Here is a 24,995-nt window from a genome sequence, read left to right as displayed (position 1 = left end):
CAAAATTACATGGTGCTTTACGAGGTATTGTTACATGCTTTTTTTGCACTGCCTCTATCATGAAGTATAAATTGACGTTTTGAACTAAGCGACCTTTCTCTTTTTTCAGCATGTTCTAGTGAAAGACCAGAACGTGAGCCTAGACATTGAGTCTTTGTTTGTCAAGTATGGTACTCGCCCCAAGAACAAGGATCGCAGTGGAGCCTACCTCTTCCTTCCTGATGAGAAGGCCAGGGTATGCACAGTTTTTGGAACAGCTCCTTGCTTAAACACATGTGACACACCAAAGTGTGCATTTCATATGTCTTCGTGTCCTCTTCTTTTTTGCGTCATAGCATCTAAATTAGGCTGAACTGGTAGTTAATATTATTAAAACACACTCTGCTTTTGTTTAGCCGAAAAGGTAGTTTATTGGTGCACACTTGAATTTCATTCCCAGGAATTCTGTGCAGAAAGGTCCTCAAACAACTCTCCCTTTTCTCTTCTATTTTTTTTTTTTTTTTTGCACTGTAATCTCTGTAACCACCACGATCTGGAATGGTATACAGAATTTTTTTAAAAATTACGTTATTGAAAATTATCAATTGTAAGGTTTATCCCTTGTATTCATTGTAAACATTGAGTAATAAGTACAGCAGAGAGATTTTTCTCAGCAAATGTAAAAGTCTGCAATAATATTTGCTTCACCCATTATAGCAAAACTAATTATATTCATGAGAGTCCCCCGCCGTGGTTGCTTAGTGACTTCGGCATTGCGCTGCTAAGCACGAGGTTGCGGGATCAAATCCCGGCCGCAGGAAGCCACACTTCGATGAGGGTGAAACACAAGAGTGCCCGTATACCATGCATTGGGTGCACGTTAGAGAACCCCAGGTGGTCGAAATTAATCCAGAGTCCCCCACTACAGTGTGCCTCCACGTTAAATCATGGTTTTGGCACGTAAAACCCCAGAATTTAATATTCATGTGTGCCCAAAGCCAGAAGTTGCCTGTGGAACAAGCTGGCATGCATCAGTCATTTTTGCAGAGCAAAGCAAAGTGCTCCATGAATGAGTAGGATTCGTCCTTGGCAATATCGGCCCAAACTGGCAGGAGGACATGTACGGCTCAGACTTGGAGACTAAATGGTTAAGAGGTGCACGACAGCTAAAAGTTTGAGAACCACTGTCTTGTATCATCTTGGTTTCCTTATTTAAAAAAAAATGCAACAATTTACGAAATACACCAATGAAATGGGGTCAGGTCAAAGCAAATAAACAGATACTTTGACTTTATAAGTTGTTGACGCAACGACTACAATAGTGACTAATGTGTCAGCCAGAGTGCGAGTAGGTTCCATGCGTCAGCCAAACATATTGGCACTGCCTACAAATCCAGCAGCTCATCACATGCTTTTACAGTAAACTAAAAGGAATAAGAATTAGAGGAGCTCTAAGAAGCAAATCATTATTAAAAAAAATAAATAAGCAATAGATTTACAGAAATGTGTGGAAGAAAGGTAGAAGAAACGGGGTTCAAGGATATTAGGTTCCAGAAATGTGTCTTGAAATACAGAAGTTGTGTCTCGGTGGTCCTTCTTTAGCAAGTCTAAACAAAATGCTTCAAGAGTGTATTGTTGATGTACCATATAGTGTACTACACTCTTAACGAGAACTCTTAATTAGTGTTCAGTCATTGATTACAGCTGAGATATGTGTTAAGCACATTTATTACCAATTGGCTGTTCACATTATTAGTGGACCTTACTGTACTTAATACTCCTGATAATTTTGTCTTTAGATACAGATATGAATATCTTGCTGTAACAGTCGCTTGTAAATTGGCTATTAAATTTGAAGCTTATGTAAAATGTTGTTAACCATAGCTCGCATATATCTTTGAAGTTTCAGGTGGCGGTTGCTTACTACTCAAACTTTCTAACTTTTTTTCTGCCATTTTTATTAACTTTTTCTTGCAGTGCACTGCTTTATGTATGGATACTGGCTAAAATGTCTCATTTTAATGCTTTCTTTTAGGAGCTGGTCTATGATCCACCTTACATTCGTGTCACTGAAGGCGTGCTCTATTCAGAAGTTGTGGCTTTCCTGCCAAATGTTGACTTCGCTGTCAGGATCAAAAACTCTCCAGGTCTGTCTACAAACTTTCACATACATATGTGCTGGTGCTCATGAAAGTTTTCAGAATATCGAAGACGATCGTTGCAGCCCCACCTGTGCAAGAATACAGCCACACAACCCCCAGTCCTCCGTTTATATTATTTAGTGGATACTGCCAGCCTAAGTGCGAAGCCCTAAGCAGGAGTGCGAGTTTAAGATATCTGGTACAATATGTAGCAGAGACCCTCCTGATACTATTTCTATGAAACTGCAGGAATAAAGCATAGTAACCAGAAAAAATATGTGATCATGCTGTTAGTGTTGTAGGGACCAGGCTTCCGTGACATTTTAAACCGGGAGCATATTACTGGGGCAGTTTCAGTAACCTATACAAGGGGGAGGGAGGGGGAGGGGGTAGAATTGGAATGGAAGGAAGAGACAGAATTGCTAGGTTGCAGACCAAAACACTCCCAGAAGTTTCTAAGTGGCAATGATGGTGGTGATTTGCCCAGAATTTTGCCTGTACTATAATTGTTCCTAGACGTCTTCCTTATTATTTTTTAGCCTATAGCTTTAAATTACCTGCTGTAGTGGTGTATCATAGGTCATAATGTGAAAAATGAAAAAAAAGGGAAAAGGGTAATAGATCAAGTACCGTTAAAAGTCGTTGACCATTACAAGTACCTCAGGGGTAATTATTTCCTCAGACTTAAATTGGGATAAACAGGTGTCATATATTTCATGTAAGGCCTTTTCCGCTCTTTGCTCGCTAAAACGGTCACTCCGGACTGCTTCACCAAGTACAAAACTATTAGCATATACATCATTAGTTCGCTCAATTCTTGAATATGGTATTATAGCTTGGTTTCCTCACACGATAAGATGTATTGATAAATTAGAAGCAGTACAAAGAAAAGCAATTAGATTTGTGTACAACAAGTATCGACGCCGTAATTCGCCTTCTGAACTCCTTGCAAGAGCAGGTCTTTTTTCAATAAACAAACGAAGCTAAGCTTCTACGTCTCAAGTTTGCATTCCAGCTCTTAAATAATGAAGTAAACGGAAATAGCCGCCGACTTCTATCGTTCTGACACCAGGCCCAAACATAGTAGACACTTGAAAGAGTATAGATTCCACAATGATACATTTAAGTTCTCATTTTTCCCACAGACAATAACAGAATGGAATGCGCTACCAGAACACGTCGTTGGTAGCAGTTCAAGTGATATGTTTGTCTCAAGGCTAACTAATTATATTTCTCTACTGCCTTAGCTTGAAAGATTAAATGTATGTATCAGTGTTTTTCATGCCAGTGATTGTTCGTGAAAAGGTTTCCTTTTTTACGTTTACAGTGTTATTATTACCTTTGTGTATTGCATACATTTACATGACTTGCAGGAAAGTGTCTTTACTGCCTTTATTCTTTGTCCACAATATTTGGAATTGTTGTCAACAGAAACTGTTAACCATGTTTGATACCACTCTCACAGTTGTATTTGTGTCCCGACCCTGCTACAGCCTTATATATAAGGCTAGCAGTATGTATTAAATAAATAAATAAATAAATAAATAAATAAATAAATAAATAAATAAACAACCCTCTATTTTTAAAACTACAGTATCACACCTCGAAGGTGTGGTTTACGCGAAGGTGTGGCTGGCCCCCGATATGGAGATATTGTCTAAATGGCATGAAACCGTATCTTTCGTCGCCAACTGTCAAATTCAACAAAGTAACCTTTTTTCTTTCAAGTTTGCTTTTCCCGATTTCCCAATAATTAAAAAAATTTCGTGGCCCCTTTCGTGTAAGAAATGCATTTAAATTTAACGACAGCTTACAAAAACAAACCAAAACACAAGTGTCGTATGTGGCGCAGTATATCTACAGAATGTAAAAACAATTTGACCATGAAAAAAAAATCCACCAGAAGGCATGGTGCACGATGCTGTGCAAGGTGGTGACAATATCTTAACCCGGACTGTATATTCAGACTGCAAGTAAATTCTGCTTCTCAGAAATTTTTACATTCTGCAAAATTCTATGAGTAGCCATTCAGCAATGAGAGTGAGTGTTGTTGAAGGAAAGCAATGAGTCGAAGGTGTACTATTAAACTCGAACTGTATGAATTTTTGTTCTTTTGTAGGCGTTGATGGAGTTGGCCTTGACATCCAGAACATAGTGGACATAACAAAGTCGGTGAACGAGGAATTGGTAATGCGCCTCAGGACGGGTGTCCACAACGTGGGACCTGAATTCTACACTGATATCAACGGACTCCTGGTCTGTGTTTATTCATTCAATTGTCACATGTTTAATTCCATCAACACATTGTGTCTTGACTTGGTCACAGCTTCACATGCACAAGACTTCAATTGGAGTCCATACGCAATCAAATGCTTAGACAAAGTTTTCTTCACTTCTTTAGATGTCACTTTAAAGGGGAGACACTGCAGTTAAAACAATACTATAATTATTTATGAATGTACATTGATAAGGCTTGCTCTTATGTCGTTTGATGTGCTGAATTCAAGTATGACACAATATGTTGATCTCAATTTTTTTCTTTTATAATAAATAGCTGCCGACTCCATAACAACAGTATGGTTTCAAAATTTAAAACAGCATCAGGAGACGGGATAAGAAAGTGATACACCCAATATTTCAAAATCATGTACTACTAGCCTAACAGCAAACTCTCTTAACAGTATGGTGCAGTTCAAAATGCATTTCAAGTGCAGTGCATCTTTATGGTGTAGGGGTGCGTTGAGTAGGACTCCTCAGTACATCACAAAAATTGGAAGTACAGTAGAACCCCGGTGATACGAACCCGGCCGGTATGAATTTCGGTGCGATACGAATTCGTGACATTCCCCGGCCGAAATACATTGCTCACAATACGAAAAAAATCGGCTGTTCGGAGCATGTTGCCGCGCCGTTACGGATCATACGAACGCGTGAGCAACAGCGGGGCGGCGGAGCCAGTGGGGCGGCCAGCACAGACAAGCCGGCACAGCGGGATCTGGGCGGGATCCATAGTCGCTAAGCAACCGACTACGTCATGCGGCTGCGCAATCTCTCATTGGTCCCCACGTTGAGCGGACCGGACCACATCACAGCCTAACCGATGCTTAGCGAGAAAGTAGACGAGGACCGCTGCTGCAACGACGACCAAGGTGCAGCCCTGATGGTCAAAACGCTCCCTGCACTCGACGTGCTCAGGCGTTCAGTGGCGTGCAAAAACATTCCCAAGATCACGTGTGCGCACTTATACGCCTTTCAGAAGGCGATCGTTGACGATTTGGGCAAGAAGAAAACGACCCGTTGATACGTTTTTCAAGGGACCGCGAAAAAAAATACAGAAAAAAAAGCCGCAGTTTCGCCCGAAAGGTGAAGCAACGGAAACGCAGCAGCAGCAGCGAGCGAATTGACCTTTGCGCTGTCTCTCGCTTCAACTCGAACTAAACGTCGAAGTGCGTGCATATGAAGCTACTGGCACTAGGCGCACTTTGTCAACATCGCAGATCATTTTGACAATAAAGTCTGCGCGGGCGCCCACTATGCGCACGTTGCAGATCGCTTTCAGGATACGGCACCTGCGCGGGTGCGTCGTATCTGCAAGGTGCCGGTTGCTTGGTTCAACTCATCGGTCGCTTCTTGCAATGTACAAGCTGGCTGTACCGCTAAATTTACGTGACCAGCACATTCAAACGCAACGTAACATGCAGGAACATTATAGATTGGCGAAGTATCACGGGGAACACCCGGTAATTCGAACGCGAAAGCATTTGCGATGGTTAATTTGAACATACCGCGCACCGACATTACTCTCAGCAGCGCGCCAAATCACGTGGCTCTGACCGGCATTGCTCCGACACGAGCAAAAGCTTAGGTGAGACTCCTCAACGCCGCGCGGAAAAAAAAAAAACCGCGGCATCACGGCAAGGTCGCCGTTTTTGCGTGGTGCCAGGAGATGCGTGCACGTGCCGACGTCTCGGCCACCGCTGCGTCTGCAGCGCAGAGGGAAGCAACGGCAGAGGCCCAGTCTGGCCAACGCTCGCTTCAATGGCAGAAAACGAAACTTCAGGGAGCGGGCTAAGCTGCCACCAGGCCGGCGGGAGCGGCGGGCGTGCACGGAGAGAGTCGAAGGTGAGGGGGCTATGAGGGTGTTGAGAGGAAGGGCGAGGGGAGCCACCGAAGTGACAGTTGCCGAGGCCAAATCCGCTTCCCTGCCGCCCTCCTCCCTCACCTGCGACATTCCTGCGCGCGCCCGTCGCTGTGTCGTCTCTTCCTCTTCACAACCACAATCTCTCTCTCTCGCCATGCCTGTGCTGCCCGCTCCCTGAAGTTTCATTTTCTGCCGTTATCACGAAGCGAGCGTTGGCCGACGCGGGCAGTTTCATGGCCCTCGCTCGATATGTGCTTGCGCGCCGCGATATTTCACGAATCGCACCGTTCGTACATCGTGCTATGGTGCACGAATATTTCAAAAATAAGTCTTTTTAATTAGAACAAATTTTTGGACCCCTTTGAGTTCGAGTTATCGAATTATCCAGATTCGACTATACATGGAAGTCAATGAGATTAAGGTCGGGACCGCGAAAACGCGACGTAGCAGCCGGGAAAACACAGCAGCGAGGAAGGTATCAATGGGATTCCACTATTAGAAATCTTTCCTGGTAGAAATAAATTCATTTTTCTTGATATTGTGTATGTTTTGATGATACGAATTTCGGGTGATACGAATATTTCACGCGACCCCGTGAGATTCGTATCACCGAGATTTTAATGTATAATGGTCGCACAGTATGACTAACCACTGTCATGCACATCGGTCACTCTGTTGCTGTCATCACAAGCCACATGATGGCCATGTTGCTGAAAGTTGGGCATGCACTGCATCCTCAACCTCCCTTTTTCACTGTGTGCTTCCAAAATTTAAAACAGTGCTAGGAAATGGGACAAGAAAGGGAGACATGGGATAAGCTTGGTCCTCTGCTGTCACTTCTCTCGGAACACAGAGCCTCTTCTTGGCTTCTCTCCCCTATTATACTGTCAAGTGTCTAAAGTGCTCCACTTTCGGCCATATCCTCTTTGTGGTGTTTTGTGCAGAAATAAGCTCTCCTTCCAAGTACTACTTTTCTATGCACATGTCTTTAAAGGGCAACTGCAACAAAATTTTACTTTGGCTAAATTGGTAATAAATGAGTGGAGTATACTACTGAAGCAATCTTGGCAAAGCTGCAGGGCTGGTAATTGTCTAATTTTTTATTAGCAGCCTTCTAATAGCACCTAAGCAGACGACTCATGCACCTGGTGGTTAGCAGCTATGACATAAGTCCCAGTACCTTGCCTCCAAGATTCTTCAGTGCCACTGACAGCCACAGGCAGTGCCTAATCTCCAAGGTCATTCCAAGTCGTGCGATCTAGACGTATGTTGCTTCCTGCAACCGGTAATGTGTTGTTTAATTTTTTCATTTTTTTTTTTTCCCCTCCCAGTGTTGGTATCAAGAACACCTACTTCAGTGTGCTAAAATTTTTTTGGAGTTGGCCTTTAACCATTCCATTTTTGCAGTGGCAAATTGGCAACGAGCAACTGATCTTTTGCATTTTTCCATCAGATGGCAAAGCGACGCACCTTGGCGAAGCTGACACTGCAAGGCAACGTCTATCCGATGCCTAGTATGATGTTCATTCAAGACAACAGCACAAGGCTGTCGCTGCTGTCTGGGCAACCACTCGGCACAACGAGTCTGTACACTGGTGAGACTTAGTAACGGCTTAGTGTGCTGTTCATTTTCATTTAACTGAGTTAGATATTGACATTAGACCTGTCAACTTGTATGATTTTGTCATATGGTGCCCAATTTTTAGAGCTGTTTACGATTGTCGTGTTGACTCTAGTCATTTTTCGACTTTTTCTTTGCATCTAGTTCAAGGCTGAACTGATTTCCAAAGATTATAAATACAGTCACTGACTGATTTTTCAGAGCATGATTTTTCGTACCCATCGACTAGTTAAACCTACCCGCAGCAAGAATATCAGCTCATAGAACCAATGTATAAGACCCGAAATTGGGCTGCTGTTACTTGCATATTTTATAATTTATTAATAAGCTTCATAAACATTTCCGCTTGTGGCACAGATCATTATTGTTGCGACTATATATAAATGGAGGGCCTGTTCACAGCATCCTGATAGAACGACGTCTATGAATATTTAATAATAAACAATCAACATGCTCAGCATAACATACAATTCTTTATTTTATTATGGTTTGTCACCTTCAGGTGTTGTGTTTCTTGTTATCTAATGTTGGCAGATCTGCAATGAATACACCAAAATGGGAAACAGTCACATACTGCAAAGTGAGCATTCAAAAGATATTTCACACCAGTGATTTAAAACCAAGCGTTTTCTTCGCTGAAGTGTGAGAAATTACTGTCGAACCCACTTATTGTGACACCGTGCACAGCTGACGCAGCTACGAGCAGTGCAAAGATGAAATTATTTTTCTGTTTTTTTGACATTGCAGACATGTATATTTTTCATTTATTTAACTCAAGATTAAGAATTATGTATTGTTGAGAATGTTCTCGCGATCACGAAATCAGCCAATAGCATTGTTCGGCCCGCTCCTTTGGTGTGACGGCATTGTGGAAGCAAGGGCAAGCGATTTTTTGCTGCGTTTGACATGACATTGGAAATTTCATGCTGCATGCATTGCAGTAATATTTGGCCCACATGTTCACAGCAGCCTCTGCGACATATCGGCAATGTTTTTTGCTGTTTCTTTAATAAATGTTTCAGGCCCCTTTAAGACTTCCTGTAGTAAATCATAGGCATTGTTTGCCAGCATGCATTAATACCAGTGTGTCCATATCTTCCCGAGACCCGGCGCAAGCTTAGGGACATAGCTTCTTTTTAAAGTCGGTTCTTATTATTGACTGGTGTGTTACAAACATGAAAAACCAAAATTTGTTTATATACAACGGTTACAGGCTGAAAGAAGCATCTCCATGTACATGGACGAATTAACCACCTCTTAATGTTCGTTAGGGGAGAAACCACTTTTAGATCAAGATACAACATCATGTGGTGGGTTGCTGTGTTTGTGCTGTGTTCTGGACTTCTGTCATCCTGCGGTACTGTATATGTACTTTACCTGCTTTACCGGTACTTTTCATCGTATATGATGACACAACAGTCTAGATCAACTTCGCGCCATTTTATCAAGCACAGATGGCAGGAAAATGACTCAACCACTTCCTTACAATTCTGCAGGCATCTGACTTCATATTCTGATTGAATACGTTAGGTGTAATCATTGTCAAGTGAGCTTTGCAAAGGATTGAATGCAGTGTGCAATATAATGTACAGTGATTCAAGTGAATACTCGGACCACATGGCGGCCAGCGCTTTTTTCACAACTCTGAGAGAGCGCTGGGCGATTGCTGGGGCGACAAGCGCAGTCACAACGCATCACGAAAGCTTTCCCATTCATCGCATATTGCAATGCATCCGCTCGGTGTCCCCAGGGCTCGACAGTGATGCAAAAAGTGCCTGCAGCCATTTGCGCCAAGTATCGCATTTCAATCGCTGAGCACTGTACAAGGGTACAATAACCACACTGTTATTGAATATTAGTTTGTCTGCTGGGGAATGGAAGGCCAGAACTGTGACATGCGTTGTTGTCAACGTAGTACATAAGCTGGCATTCCACATTTTACTTCTGTGTGGCTGTAGGACTCGTGGACGTGTTTTTGGATCGGCGACTCAACCAGGACGACAAGCGGGGCCTGCAGCAAGGTGTCATGGATAACCTCAAGACGCCAAGTCAGTTCCGGCTCCTGGTGGAGAAATTTTCCACAGAATCTCAGGTCAGTTTTGCGCTGCAATTGAGCTTTTCCAAATAACCTTTGCTGAAGTGTCTCTCTTTTTTAAATGTACTCCTCCTAACAAGTTCAATGTTTCGTGCCAGCAACATTCATGGCGGAGTTGCTTTGTTTCTTGCTTCACAAAATTATTTGGTTACTTAGTTCTTGATTCAGAGATCTGGCTGTAGTCTTATTCACATTTTCCGATGAAAAGAAAGGAAAAGAAATGTGCTGTGTTGTCTTTACAGAGTAAGTATTATTCACTGAAGAAGTTCAATTTCAAAACTAGTGACTACACTTTCCTGCAATCTAAAATGATCACACTGCTCAATGAAAATTCAAAATTGCATATTCTTATATACATATTGTTTCTTTTGTCTTATCCATTTTTGCTGTGGTGTGCTTCAAAACTGTAGGTTGCTTAACAAAAGAAATCAGTAAGTTGTCATTCGGTGTCTCATTCCTGTTATTTACAGTGCATTCTTTATTACATTGTACTAGGTAACGTTCTTCAAAATTTGTATGCACTGGTAGTGCACCTTGTGACTGAGTAGCAGACAATCTTTTTAAAAGCATCTCAAATCCGACCTTGTGAGATTGCATGGGCTGGTCAGCACCGCTGTATGTAGTGTGGTCCTGGAGCAAAAGCTCATTCAGTCCCCACAGGGATTGATGGTGCTACAATGAGAAAACAGAGTAAAAGGACCAAGTGTTTTATTGATAACGACCTTTATGAGATTGAAATGCTACACCCTATCTGCGTGGCATGAGCTGAAGCTCGCTGTGACTCAAGTGTGGAACAGGAGGAATGTGCCAGCATGTAACTGTTGAGGACTGCTCCCAGTGGCAACACTAAAAGAAATGTACCGTCGACTAGCGTCTTAAGGCAACTCAGTCCAGTACGACCATGCACCTGAGGCAAGCTTTGCTTGTTTGGAATTGCATTTGAAAGATCAATGAAAGATGCGCGGTTCGCCTTGGGTCAAGGGCCTTTTTCAAGGCTCATGAGCAAAGAGGTGACCAGAAAACACAGGAGTTCAATATGCACCGTTTCATCACTCAGGGAGTTCTGGCTGCTGACTCAAGCCATTGGGGTAAAGGAGAATGTATTGTGCATGAACAGACCAGTGATGAAAGACCTTGATTTGTGTGATGGTCTACAGCAGTGCGTGTTTTACGGCCTTGCTGCTGTACGCTTACCTCGGCGGCCAGATGGAAGGTGGCAGGCTTGTGCATATGAATTTCAAAAACATCTTCATGATGGTTCACTACCCTCTTTACCCAGACATGCTCTGTGAAGGCAGTACAACAGCACGCACATGGTCACCACAATGCAAATTTTTTTTTTTTTTTTATGTTGCAATTGAAACTCAAGTTGTGTACACAAGGTGCTGACAGCTGGGCTGCCAAATTGCACCTAGTTTCCACTGCTCTGTATTATTTTCATTCATGTTTCTTTATGCGACATCATGAACGTCCGTTTACAAACTGAACAAAAAAGACGCACTGTCATTAGAAGCTAGAGACTTGAACATTCAACTGAGAAGACTAACACCCTTTCTTTTATTTATTTTTTTTCTTCCATTCCTTTGGACAGAAGGAGACGGCATCAGTCAGTCACCCATCCCTTCTGGCACACCACGGGTCCCTCAGCCTGCTGCATCCGCTGTTCACGCTGATTCACAGCCGGCCACAACGCATGTCTGACCCGCCCCTCAAGAGCTCATTCACACCCTTGGGTGGCCCCTTGCCCTGTGATTTACACCTCATGAATCTGCGCACGCTGGCTCTGCCCAATACAGCCCCAGTGGGTGCCAAGTAAGTCCTCGCTGCTCTTCATACTCAAAGAACTTGTTCTTCATATACTCCAATGTGTGTGAAGTGCGAATACACTTTTGTACTTAGACTCAGATGTATGTTAAGGAAACCTGGGCAGCCAAAAGTTAATCTGGAGCTACCCGCCACAGCATGCCTCATTGTCCAGTATGCAGCTTTGGAATGTTAAATCACATGAATTACAAAATTCTTTGTGTCACATGCTAGCTTTATGCAAGATCTGGAAGAGTTGTCAGTTGTTATATGTAGTGAAGTTTTTGTGTATTTAAATGTAGGGTGCTTTTATATCACATATTACATCACATAGCCGTCTTTGCCACACTTGGTGCCAATCGTGTTCGCTTTTCTGCCCACACCTCGAAAGCCTTGCTCGTGCAAGTGTTTGCCTTCTTTACTGAGGGTAAAGATGTACCACCCTCCCTGTGTTCCGCCATTGTGTATGGGGCAGTCGTAATCTGGAAAGAGTTTCAAACCAAGCAGCACTGTCACTTGTTGGGTATCTTTCATTTGTAGCAGCTGAAAGTTGCACAGCTGTTCCCACATGCTTGTTTAGTAGCATAAGGTGAGAAAATTTAAAAAAATAAAGTGGTAGAAAAGACAATGTGCCACTGGTGAGGAATGAAGACCACTGTCTTTGCATTCCACTTGCAGTGCTCTACCGATTCAGGAGTGCTGTCTGTGTAAAAAGGCTTAGAGTTAGACCAATGAGACCCATGATGGGCACAAAACTCGAGTATGGCATAGCACTAATATACTTACGAAATGAAACACGACAGGGAAACCTTAAGGGGACACTAAAGAGAAAAATTATATGAGATGTGTTAATAAATTGCCTTTCCACAATACCAAAAAAGCAACTCTTGCCACAAGAAGGTGCTTGGTAAGCCAGAAAACGCTCAAAAACGAAAGACGGATGGCGACGCTGTGTTGAAATTCACACACCAGCCCGCCGTGACGTCGAGGATTTTGACGCCGTCTGCTTGGGCCTAGTGAAATCTTTATCGGCAAAAATGGACTGCATTGTATTCTAGAAGATCCAAAGACTGAACTTAAGAAGTTTCAAGAACATTTAGTGAAGTGTCAGTGCCTTTTGTCACACTGACAGTACGCACCAGCCTTGGGGTTTTGGCACGAAATTCAAACATGAAACTTTGACCACATTTTTCTCTTCTAATGCTCAACCTCCATGAAATCAACGAAAGTAGAGTTCTTAAAAATACTTCATCATATCAGTCTAAATGGATTCAGTGTTTCTCTTTAGTGTCCCTTCAAAGTAGAACACTTTATATGTGTAATCACTAGAGTGTGCCTTGTCATGTAGCTACAAATCTTTTCACTAAAGGTGAAGCAGACTCTGAACCAAGTGTATGAGCGAAAATGACACGATGTCAAATGAACTGGAGACAGTGCAAATGAAATTATGCGCATCAGTCCTAAATTGATGGGTTTCATTCCGTGAGTATAGTACATTAAAGGGGCAATAAAGGACAACACTTGAACAGTTTCTACTGGTAAAGTATTCTTTCAAAACTGGCTTCGTTCATTTGGCATAAAAAGTGTGATTATACAGTTGAATCTCGTTAATTCGAACACGCTTAATTCGAACTGCCGGTTTATTCGAGCTAACACTCTGGTCCCGTCAAAGTTATGTGTATTTCAATGGGCGAAAACGCTCGGTAATTCAAACGCGAAAGCATTTGCGACGGTTAATTCGAACATACCGCGGCCCGACAATGCTCTCAGCAGCGCGCCAAATAAGGGTACGGCCACGCTAGTGGCAAAAACGTGCGTTTTTGACGCGCGTTCAAAACGTGCGGCAATATCGGCAGGAATCGGGGGTTTTGCGGCGTGCCACGCGAAATGAGTCCGCGCATCAAAAATGTGCGTTTTTGCCGCTAGCGTGGCCTGGCCGTACCCTAACGCGGCGGTGCCTCCGACCGGCATTGCTCCAACACCGCCATAGAGCAAAAGCTTAGGAGAGACCCCTTCATGCAGTGGCGGAGGCCCAGTCCGGCCAACGAACTGCCCACTGAGGTGTCTCCGGCTGGCAACCTGGAGCACGTGAGGTGTACGTCATCAACCCCTATAAATACGACTGCGGAGCACACAATAAACGTTCCATTTTCTACAGTCACCATGTAGTTATTTATTGTCTAGACGCGACGTATCAGTGGCGACGAGGAAGAAGCGAAAGCAGCGGGTGCACAACGCAAGGAAGGCAAGGATGAGCCTCGGGAAACCACCCGTGTTCGATGTCTACATGGACTATGACGATGTCGTCAAGGTAAACTTGGACACCTGGCAGATCCGTGAAAAGCAAGTCCATTCATCTTTGAAAGATGGCTGGCGCTGAACTTACTCCAAACGGAAGTCTGTTGAAGCAGAATAGGCCCTTGTGGGTGTTGAGCACAGTCAATTCTTTAGCTTTGTCGTCCAAGGGTAGTTGGTTGTAAGCTTGTGTCAAGTCAAGAGTGGTGAACACTTCGCCGCCGTTTAGCCGTGCGAAAATGTCTTCTACCCGTGGAAGCGGATATTGTTCAGTAACCGTAACTGTGTTCACAGTGAGACGGAAATCTCCACAAACGCGGATGGATCCATCCGGTTTCACAACAGGTACGACAGGTGTGGCCAGCAAACGCTCGCTTCCCGATAATGGCAGAAAACGAAACTTCAAGGAGCGGGCTAATCTGCGCCGAACCGGCTGTACCGGCGGTGCCGGCGGGCGCGCACGGAGACAGTCATAGGTGAGGGAGTTGGGAGGGAGTTGAGAGAGAGGGCGAGGGGAGCTACCGAAGCCACTGCCACCGAAGTGGCAACTCCGCTTTCCTGCCGCCCTCCTCCCTCCCCTTCGACGGTCTCCGCACACACGCGTCGCCATGTTGGCGCCGTCCACTCCCTGAAGTTTCGTTTTCTGCCGTTATCGGGAACCGAGCGTTGGCCGGCGTGGGTGCAACTCGCTATGTGCTTGCGCGCCACGAAATTTCATGACTCGCACCATTTGTTCATCTTGCTATGGTGCTCGAATACTTCAAAAATACGTCCTTCCGTTAATTCGAACTTCTTTTAATTCGAACACATTTTCGGGCCCCTTTGAGTTCGAATTATCGAGTTTCGACTGTATTACTGCGGGAAATGGGGGCCGAACTTCTTTTCATTTGAGATTTGTGCCAGAACGTCAGCGCCAGTACGTCAATGTGACATCACAGATTACAAAGTGTCTTCTCCTGTCTAGGCCGTTTTGGTGCAGGAAAACGTTTTCACAACTTCCTCTTTGGGTTCGATTAGCATGCAGTGGAATTCTTTTTTATGATAAGCAGTTAACTAGACCATAGCAGGCTCTGTCAAAATCCACGATATCACTGTGCAGTAATGTGGGAACCTACCAAGCTTCTTCTTGCAGGAAGGGCTGCTGTGTTACCAGGAAGTGTGATTTACTATCTAGCTTAACTTAATAATTTTCTCTTATTTCCTTTTTAATTTTACCAATCTGTGGTCAGATGACTGCTTTTGCATTGAGTACTACTATGATTTATTGCAGTGGAAAAGTGCATTTAGGGGCTGCATTAGCATTGCTGCAAGTTATTCTTCTCCTGCGAGTGAAGAAGTCTACACGTATTGTCTGCAGTAACGATTTCAACTGACGAATTCTGGCTAGTTGGCTCTGAAAGCATTATAGCATACATTACTACAGTAAAATGCACCTTTGCAATCACTCTGTTGTGATTAATATTTATGCAGGGCACCTGTCAGGCGGCCAGGTCTGTTTGCTACTTCATTGTGCTACATTCTCTCCATGTTTCTCGGTTCCATGGCACCGTTCTGTGAAACAAAGTAAATTTCCATGATTTTGTCCGAGTTGTGTTCATAACGCCATACTCATTGCAGCCTCTGCCAAAGACATGCGTGGCCATAACAGCTGCCTGTTCATTCTGTAGTGCTGCTATCGTTAGCTCTGGCTTTGAGGATATCAAGTTTGAGGAAGAAATTCACCTCTGCTTTTGTATGCACTATCAAGTGCCACACAGCCTATGCACTCAACATGTTTTAATGAGGGCCGTAATGTTGGGCACTTTTGTGCCTCTCATTGTAAAAGCATTGTGTGACAAATCATGTGCATTAGTGCAATTTTACGAATGTTTCAGTTTCTGCACACACACACACACACACACACACACACACACACACACACACACACACACACACACGTTGGCTAAATGTAACCAAGACATTCTGTATGAATGACTTTGATTTGGACGATCCTATTCTAGGTTATCTTCCTTGGCACCTTGGCTGTAATATCTTGCTCAGCTGCATCAAAGCAGTCGGTCCCAAAAAACAATGGTCCTGTATCTGTAACTTACACTTTTCATCTCCACTTGAAGAGACAGCAGCCAAGATATATTCATTGTCAAGGTTTTATGCTGCGCTCACTTGTGGTTTAACTAACCAGCACACTATGCCACTAACTTTACGAAGCTTTATAATTATAGTTAGAAAAATTCTGGTAATATTTTCACGAATGGAATCCTATGTGCACCCTTGCGTATGTTGTTACGAGTGCTTTAAGGGGAGGAGCTTTTAGGGTATATAAAAAATGAGCAAAAGTGGCAAAAACATTTCTAAGTCATCTCTACTATAGAATTAGCTTGTAACTAACAGAGTAAAAGGAGGCTGTGTGCAAGGGGTAGCATAGAGGCTAGCTTTTCTAAACATTGAGTAGAATTCTTGTGCTCTCAGAAATTGTTTACTCGGGTAGCCCAATTTTTGTCTGAATTGTTTCCTTGTGCTGCACTGCTTTCTTTAATTTGTTGCACATCCTTTCTTTCTTTCTGTGCTTTTTATCAAACAGACCGGAGTCATCCTGGACCCCCAGCAACACAACAGCCATGTTCTTGCACCGCCTCCCCCATGACTGTCGGCTGCGCTCATATGCCATGCGGTGTACCCAGCAGACCGATTCTGTGGTGTGTGCAGCATTAACGTGTTTTTCTATTGCTTCTTCATTTGAAACACCTTCTTCACCATGAATTCCTAACCTTCCTATAACGAACACAGATACAATGAATTGTCTGATATAATGAAGCAAATTCAAAGTATTTTTCATGAATATAAGCATATACCGGGTGCACGAGGTAATTTGAGAACACAAATGTTGGCTTCAGGCAGAGAAAAATATCTACAGCAAAAATAGACATATTTTCACCAAACTTTGAGAAATACTCCTCTTACGGTTTATTTCCAAATCTTCCATCCGCAGCAATAACCGATTCATTTCGGCTTTGGAAACGGCTGCATGCATGGATCAGGTGATCCTTAGAGATGTTGGCCATTGAGTCGGCTATGGGGGCCTTCAGCAAGTCTTTTGTATTTTGTGGCTGTTTGTTGGCCTCTCAACGATGCCTCAATCATAGTAGTCGAGCGGATTTAAATCTGGAGAACTAGGAGGCCACAAGTTGGGAGTGCGTAGTCGTAGAAGTTGTCAGCCAGCCACTCCTAGGTGATGCAGGCGGTGTGGGCGGGAGCCGAATCTTGCTGAAAGACATAAGGTCGTCCTTTCGAAACAGTCTCTATTTAGGGCTTTACAACCGTGGCAAGCTCCTCCACGTACGCGGGAGCATTAACGCAGAGCCCTTCTGCAAAAAAGTGTGGCGACATGACGTCACCCTCGTTGCTGACGACGGCTAACACTATCACAAGCAACGGAAATTTTGTGTGCATCACTGTAAGCGCCTCATCAGCGCTTGTGCCAAGCCACCTGTTGTTACGGCGGTTAACAAAGTTCTTTTCATCTGAAAAAAAAAAAAAAAGCATTCCAGGCTCCTCAGGTCTCTTCAGCTTGCTTAGTAAGCTCTTGGACCAGAGCAGACGATTCTCCTGAGTTTTATCAGACATGAATTGCCCCCTCCTCATGACATAGGAATGGTACCTCAAGTCCTCGAGCACAGTGAGCCTGACAGTCGACTCTGCGACTTAAAGCTCCTTTGCAATGGCCTGCATTGACTTCCCTGGGTCGTCACTCACGATGACTTGCAGCCGTCGGAGAAGATTAGGGGTTTTGACGACGTCTGACCGCTGACTATGCTTTTTCCTATTCGCCACAGATGCCACGTCACCGCCAGAACATATCAGTTCTGTCCACCATTTGTAAATGAACGACTTCGGTACGATCAGAAAGGTGGCGATTTCCAAGTCGCTGAGGTGTGTGGCCAGAGCGACGAGGACTGCATGACATTTCATTTCCTGCATCAACCTGTACGCTTCCATCTTTGAACAAACTGCACAGTATGAATGATAAGGGGTCAGACAACAAGAAGTCGCATGCCAAGAAGTCGCACACCAGCCTGCTGGTGTTTATGGCGATAAGGAATAATGTTCTCAAATACCTCACGCACCCGGTAGATATATATGCTTAATAAATGTTGTATATAACGAAGGTATTTTTATGGCAGATGCAACTTAATGAGGTTTGACTGTACCCGCCGTGGTTGCTCAGTGGCTATGATGTTGGGCTGCTGAGCACGAGGTCGCGGGATCGAATCCCGGCCACGGCGGCCGCATTTCGATGGGGGCGAAATGCGAAAACACCCGTGTACTTAGATTTAGGTGCACGTTAAAGAACCCCAGGTGGTCAAAATTTCCGGAGTCCCCCACTACGGCGTGCCTCATAATCAGAACTGGTTTTGGCACGTAAAACTCCTAATTTAATTAATTAACTGTATTGCAGAGGGGATAATGCAGCATAAATTGTATACATACAGTAGAACCTTGTTGATACAATCCCATTAGGTACGATTTCCCGGCGTCAACGTTCGCAATCAAGAACACAAATAATGACCCAGTACAGTTACGCTTTCTTACTGGTTCGTATGTTCCCAGAAGACGCAATGTTTCAGCACTAATGTTCAGCACATTGCCAAACTACGATCATATGACATGTTTTCCGGCCGCTAGATCCCGGGTAAAGGCGCGAGCCACACACAATCAAAAACAGCAGCTGTAAGCTGCAGTAGCTTCACCACAATACTCGCCCACCCGTCTCGCGTGAAAACACTGCTGCGCACTCGGTTTCCCATTCCAGTGCCAGCAAATCTCCTCCCTGGTCGTCGCACACCATTCACAGCTATCGCTGCCAACCCTATTGCGATAAACATCTTTACCTATCTGTTTCACAGCGCATGGGACATTAACAGTGCCGTTGGAAGCATACTGTACATTTTTAACAGGTGATAACCCAAATGCACTGCTGTTTCCCACTGCATACGGCGGGAACTGAATGTCATGTTTCACTCAGGTGTCATCATATTCCAACATCACGCACCAACTCAATTTTGCGTGGGGTTTCCCATCGCCGTCTTAAAACAGTATGCAATAGGCCAACGACAACATACGTCCCTGGTTGCTCAGACCCCACCAGCTCAACGCACTTCAGCAACTCGTGCTGCAACGACTTGCACAACGCTTCACATTACGTAGATGTCAAGCACAGTCAAGTCTGTCAAATTTTTTGTGACTTCGGATAGGCTGTTTTCCCAGTTAGTGCATGATTTCGAGTTTTTTCCTAAAGCATATGAACAAGGCTCTACTGTGTGTGGAACAGTATAACGATAAGGAAAGAAACAAGGAGTGTAAGTAAGTAACAAGGAAAAAGCGTAACACTGTCAATGGAAGTGATATTCAATAATGACTAGAACTCGGCATTCAACCGGCAACCTTCGACACCAGATATTACTTGGGATCCCGTTCCACTTTGAAATGATGCCGGGAAAGAAAAGGCAATTAAAACATCGCTCCTGCACCTTATTTCACAGACCTTAAGTGCACGTTCATGATGGTTGGATACAAAATAGGGTGGGAAAAGTTACAAGTCCTTATCTATACCAATCTTGGAAGAATGGATGCAATAAGAGAGTTGGAGCTTTATTTTGTGTCTACATTGATTTTTCTTGTCTGTATTTCTGCTTTCCTCCTTGCATTGAGGTCATATGCTGCATGAAACATATGAATATGGTTTTAACAACCATTTCGTTGGTTAGTTATAAATACTGACTTTGCATTGGGCTAATGGGCGTCGCAGAAATAAGGCCTGTTTGCACAATGGGACTGATAAGGATGTCTCAATTTCCTGCTGTTTTTTTTATATGTGTGTTAATAATTGAGAGACATACTGGATTGTTTTCTATAACTCTATATCAAACTGTTAATGAATTTTCTTGTAAATGAATCACATTACAATTCCATGTTATCACAATCTCTGTGTCGAATTTTCAGCATTTTTCGACCCTATTAGTGTTTGACAGATCCGCATTTGACTATTTATTTCCAGATCTCTGCTTTTAAATAAGAAAATCCTAGGAAAATGTATTTTCTGGACCTATCACAACTTTGTTCTTTTCCTTTTGCTTAATTTAAGTGTGGTACCTCTCAGCAAAAACATTTCTAGTGCCACTACCTTTTCCCAATTGCTGCTGTCTTTTTCTGCGAAGGTGACTACTTTCATAGCAGGACTTGGTAAAAATGACCACGCCTTTTATGATCTGTTTTGAACTTTTCAGGCAACACTTGCCGATATGTTTCCCGACTACTTTGGACCAAGCGTGGAGGAAACCACGCTCTCACTTTTGCGAACGATCTCGTCAACGTACACCAAGACATCTCGTCTGAACTTGCCTTCGCCTGCCGAGATGGCTGCATACAAACTTCAGCGACGGTGAACAACCCCGCCCTTGTCTGGACAACCATTCCCTTTTAATATCATCTACTTGCCAAAAAGAAAGAAAGATGTGGGGAGGAATTTGCTCCCTTCGCTTAGGAATGGCCAAAACTGACCCAATTGCATGCGTGTTCTGCGGGACAAGTTGACAGACATGACGCTACTTCACATTTGCTGTTAAGCAAAACAAATACGTCAACACCGGTACATGCAACAGCAAGTGCTTGGTCTGCACTGGCCATTTAATGCTCAAGTCTTCCCCGGTCTACTTTCATCGCATCTGGACCTGTGTCTAGTTTTATAGAGTGCTATTTTTTTTCTTCCTTTCGTTTGGTCTTGAATATTGTCCCGACAGTCCTATTTATTTTCTACTCATTTACGTCATATTCGCGTTGTTTGATTCCATACTTCCCTTTGCAATATAGGGTGCTGCAACGTACCAAAAAATGTTATTGTCAGATAGATTTTATAAATTATTTCTACGTTATGCAGAGCCACGGCGTTGTTGAACTCTTGTTCACATTTGCGACCATCAATTTGCCAGACATTGATATATTGCGACCATCAAGTTGGCAATAATTGGCAAGAGGACGCTTACGGCAAGTTGCTTATATGAACTGCCAAAACCTACCTTAATACGTCGAAATTTTCCGATGGGCTGGGAGGCTTTAGTCCAATTTTCTTTAGTTTAATCTATTATGTTTAGGTTTAAATATAGAGGCCTTTATTTTATGCATAGAAGGGTGACCCGAATGAACTTGTACCAGTGATGCATGACTGTTTAGCACTAGCAACCAATGTGTGCAAATGCACACTCATGAAAAGGCAGCTGGAATTATTGGTAGACTGCCTTTTGATTGTCTTCCCTCTTGTAAGAGCGTAATAGTGCTAAACGGTGAAATGTGTGATTTGCACTAGATGCACTGTTAGCCCTCTAACCACTCGATGGCACTGGAGTACTTTTAATGAAGCGAGACTTGTTACAGCATGTTGACACCTTCCTGCATAGCCCAACTGAGCCCACAGGCTTGTGTGTGTATGGTAGTGTGCAGCCCAAAGGCCTGTTAGCAACAGCAGCTGTTACCAAGAGCTACTACTTCAAATGTGGCGCATCAACTTAGGCAGAACTGTGACTTATATGATAACAGAGGAATTGTGAATAGTGTATACAGTGGATGTAGTTAGGATGTTTTTAATAATTTTTCTCTGTGATTAGAAGAAACAAGGGAGAAACTGTTGTGTCGACCCTTTGTGTCTATCTTGCCGGTGAGTCATTAGAGGCAGACTATACTGTGTTTGTGTGGCCCACAATGCAACCATTCCATAGCACTGTGTTCTAGGGAGAGCAGTGTCCTGAACATGATGGGCCTTTTTTTTTTCTTTGTAAATAACATTAATTGAATAGTTAATTTGTGTCGTGGAAGAATGCAAGTGCAGAGAGCATTAGCTGTGCAAAAAAATTTGTGTTGTGGGAGAATGCAAGTGCAGAGAGCATTAGCTGTGCAAAAATAAAGGCGTTCAGATTCCGTTTTGTGTCTTGCATCTTCTTTTTGCATGTCACTAGCAACTTTGTAGTCCCATGTAAATCTGTTATGTGGTTGCCCAATTATAGTTGCGAGTACAAAATCAGATGGGCCAAAGTAAGGAGACGCACACACCACAAACACTGGCTGTAGTAATGCTGTGTTTTAATGCGAAACAGTCCTTGCTTCATGGTTGGCACGTTGCAGTAGGTAGGTTCCTGCCTCGCCTCGCTTTAAGAATAATGAATGTGTTAAAGATGTGGGAATTGAACCTCTGCCGTCGAGCACAGCATCCGAGTGCTCTAACCATTGGGCCATGATCACACATACTTTTGTCGTCCCAAAGCCTGCTAGCTCTCTGAAACACACTGTGCCACCTTGTCATCTTCTTTCCTTGTGACAGCTCGCGCTTTGAGGCACCATGTTGGACTGTACTATCTCCGGGGCTGGCCCACTTTGCCCAGTACTTTCCTTATATAGCAGCTTAGGCTACGTAGAAACTGCGCGACATTGTACAAACTTCATGATTGCCCAAGTTAATCAAGTTTTAACATTTCTTCGCTGAAGTACAAATTCCATCGTCATTTAAACATGCACCACATGAAGTAGCCATATGTATGTTTGATTGTGTATACAACACATAGTGGCTAATGACGTCGCAATCCGCGATTCTCTCCCTTACACTTGTTCGCTATCTAGAACCCAACAATTGCCACGTCATAGGATTGCGATGAATGGTTGGCATAGAAATCGTGCTGATTGACGTGCTGCTTTGTCACACACACACAACTACTCAATTTACAGGAACACGTTGGCTCACTTGATACGATTTTGCGAAACCCCAAGAAATTCTGGATAGCCAGGTATCTGCAACATGCTTCGCATAACATAGATTCCCACAGTGCATGGGGTCAGCACAATTTGTATGGTTCTTGTCTTGTATAGCCCTGCATTTAGTAAATTTCAGTTGTAGACCAGCGTTTATGGTGGCTGTGTCTTCACTCTGCCTACAAAGAAAAAATATGTGTTTAAGAGAGGAATGTGTTGGTGCTCAATAAATGTCCAATTTTGGAAAGCATCTAAGCATTTTGCAACTTAAGCCCTAACATTGCACCACACTTTCCCTCAAGTGTGTCAACAAGCCCACCTCTTGTCTGCTCCTTTAGTATCCTGTACCAGTCTTCATTTCTTTCCAAATGCCAGATCATGCTTTCAATTGCTCATGATCTTTTGTAATTACTGCACAGCAGTAAGTGCCAACTCAAAATAATGCTTTTCTCTCTCTCTCAAAATATTGTATCGGAATAATATATTGTCGCATAGATGATGTTACGAGGATAGAAGCGAGCAAAACAAATGCTATTTTTCAATAATGTTGGACAAGAGAGTGTGCAGCCTACATACTTAGTCTTCTACAGACAGGAGGGAGTGCCCATATTCTTGTGTAGATACATAAGGGCTTGAGGCTTATCTGGGTAGGTGGGCAATGGAAAGGGAGATTAGGCTATGTATGGCCCTAGCCTCCTATATTTTTCAATGCCTGCGCAGTCGCTCCACAATGCATGAAAACCAGTGGCCCACTGTGGCGGCACTTCATTCCCAGTCATTTTATCCCTGTTGTTGCTAGAGCATGGTCAGTTTTAGTTGACCACTGCTGCCGCTCCTTGCCTTCTTTTAAACCTCCATGCTTCAGCACGACATGTACTCGTGTGCGATGAAAGATCGTTGACATGACTCAAACCATAGCCCTATTAGCAACTGCCAACTACTGGATAAGCGGTGCCCTCTCAGTGACCCCCAGTTTTGGCGACACTGGGCTAGCATTGAAAAAAATTACACCATCTTCCCATAGGGGAACCCTGAGTAGTATGCGAAGAAGCCATGGGGTCGACTCAAGGTAGTTTTATCAGCCGTATAAACTTGGACATGCAGCAGCACCAGCAACGCGCAGAACTGTTGTCGACGCCGTCGGCGTTTTGCCCGCGTTCGCACCAAACGCGCGCGGCTTTAGTAACTGTTGCCGGTGCCTCTGGGGAGCCTACGTCACGCCTCTAACCTAAGCTGCTTCGCATTATCGCGCGCGGAGCCACAGGTGTTGCCATTCGTTGCGCAATCTGGAGAGGACAGGAGGAATGCCGAGAGGAGCAGAGATGAGACAAGGAGAGGAGAGGAGGGGGAGGAGGATGTCCACGCGCAGTAGTGGTGTGGACGCACGACGGATGGATGGATGGAGGGAGGGAGTGACATAGCCGCAAGCATAAGATGCTTCGCATCTTAAAATACAGAAAGCTATGCTATGGCTGACTGTGGCAGCATGACATACAAAGCTCCGTAAGGAGCTATGTGTTCTTTAAGGTTAGCCCATGGTTGGATTCATTCCTCAAAATAAATCACCGTTTTAGGCCGGAGCTTGACCCGTAATGTCTAGTAATGTGCATTACCACAGCATGTGATGCATGCTTGGGGTTCCCTTCCACGAATGCATGCATAACATTTCACTTACAGGGGTGACTGCAAGCAGGCATCATCGTTATGTTGCTGTAACCACTTCCATAAGGTGACGATATTGTCCATCATGGTGTACCCCACTCTGACTTTAGTTATGACACATGCCCTTTACAAATGCATCCCTTTAGGTCTTCTTTACAATGCACATAACCAACCATCAAGTTCACTAACCATGGAACTCTTGCATTCAAATTTAGTTTGCAACTTGGAAAAGCGACTGTGAAAAGACTGTACCTTTGAGCGTGACATCCCATGTGAAAATTTGCCTTTCAATGCGTCTCAGTGGTCCTCCTACCCTTTGCCACACATTTGTTGGTACTAGAAATGCTGTCTTTTTTTTTTATTTCTAGTACTACCACATGTAAATTTGGCATGCAGAAATAACGAAAGTGAAATAGTGCAGCTACTCATAATGTCACATACAAGATGTTGACATTACTAGTTGCA

At 43.7% G+C, this 24,995-nt stretch overlaps 1 protein-coding gene across 3 annotated transcripts in view; it reads left to right on the top strand.

The window, feature by feature from the left end:
• LOC119456041 (alpha-mannosidase 2x-like) overlaps positions 1-22,043 on the top strand; it is a 96,909-nt gene extending 74,866 nt beyond the window's left edge. For all 3 annotated transcript variants that reach the window (XM_037717635.2, XM_037717636.2, XM_037717637.2), the window contains exons 17-24: positions 110-235; positions 2,015-2,126; positions 4,240-4,376; positions 7,715-7,856; positions 9,841-9,974; positions 11,569-11,789; positions 16,657-16,771; positions 20,360-22,043. In XM_037717635.2, the coding sequence (XP_037573563.1) occupies positions 110-235; positions 2,015-2,126; positions 4,240-4,376; positions 7,715-7,856; positions 9,841-9,974; positions 11,569-11,789; positions 16,657-16,771; positions 20,360-20,518 (1,146 nt within the window). In that variant the 3' untranslated portion in view covers positions 20,519-22,043. The remainder of the gene's footprint in view (positions 1-109; positions 236-2,014; positions 2,127-4,239; positions 4,377-7,714; positions 7,857-9,840; positions 9,975-11,568; positions 11,790-16,656; positions 16,772-20,359) is intronic.
• Positions 22,044-24,995: the final 2,952 nt, after the last annotated feature.

Source organism: Dermacentor silvarum, chromosome 6, assembly GCF_013339745.2.
Source record: "Dermacentor silvarum isolate Dsil-2018 chromosome 6, BIME_Dsil_1.4, whole genome shotgun sequence".
Classification (NCBI taxonomy): Eukaryota; Metazoa; Arthropoda; class Arachnida; order Ixodida; family Ixodidae; genus Dermacentor; species Dermacentor silvarum.
This window is presented reverse-complemented; position numbering and strand designations above follow the sequence as displayed.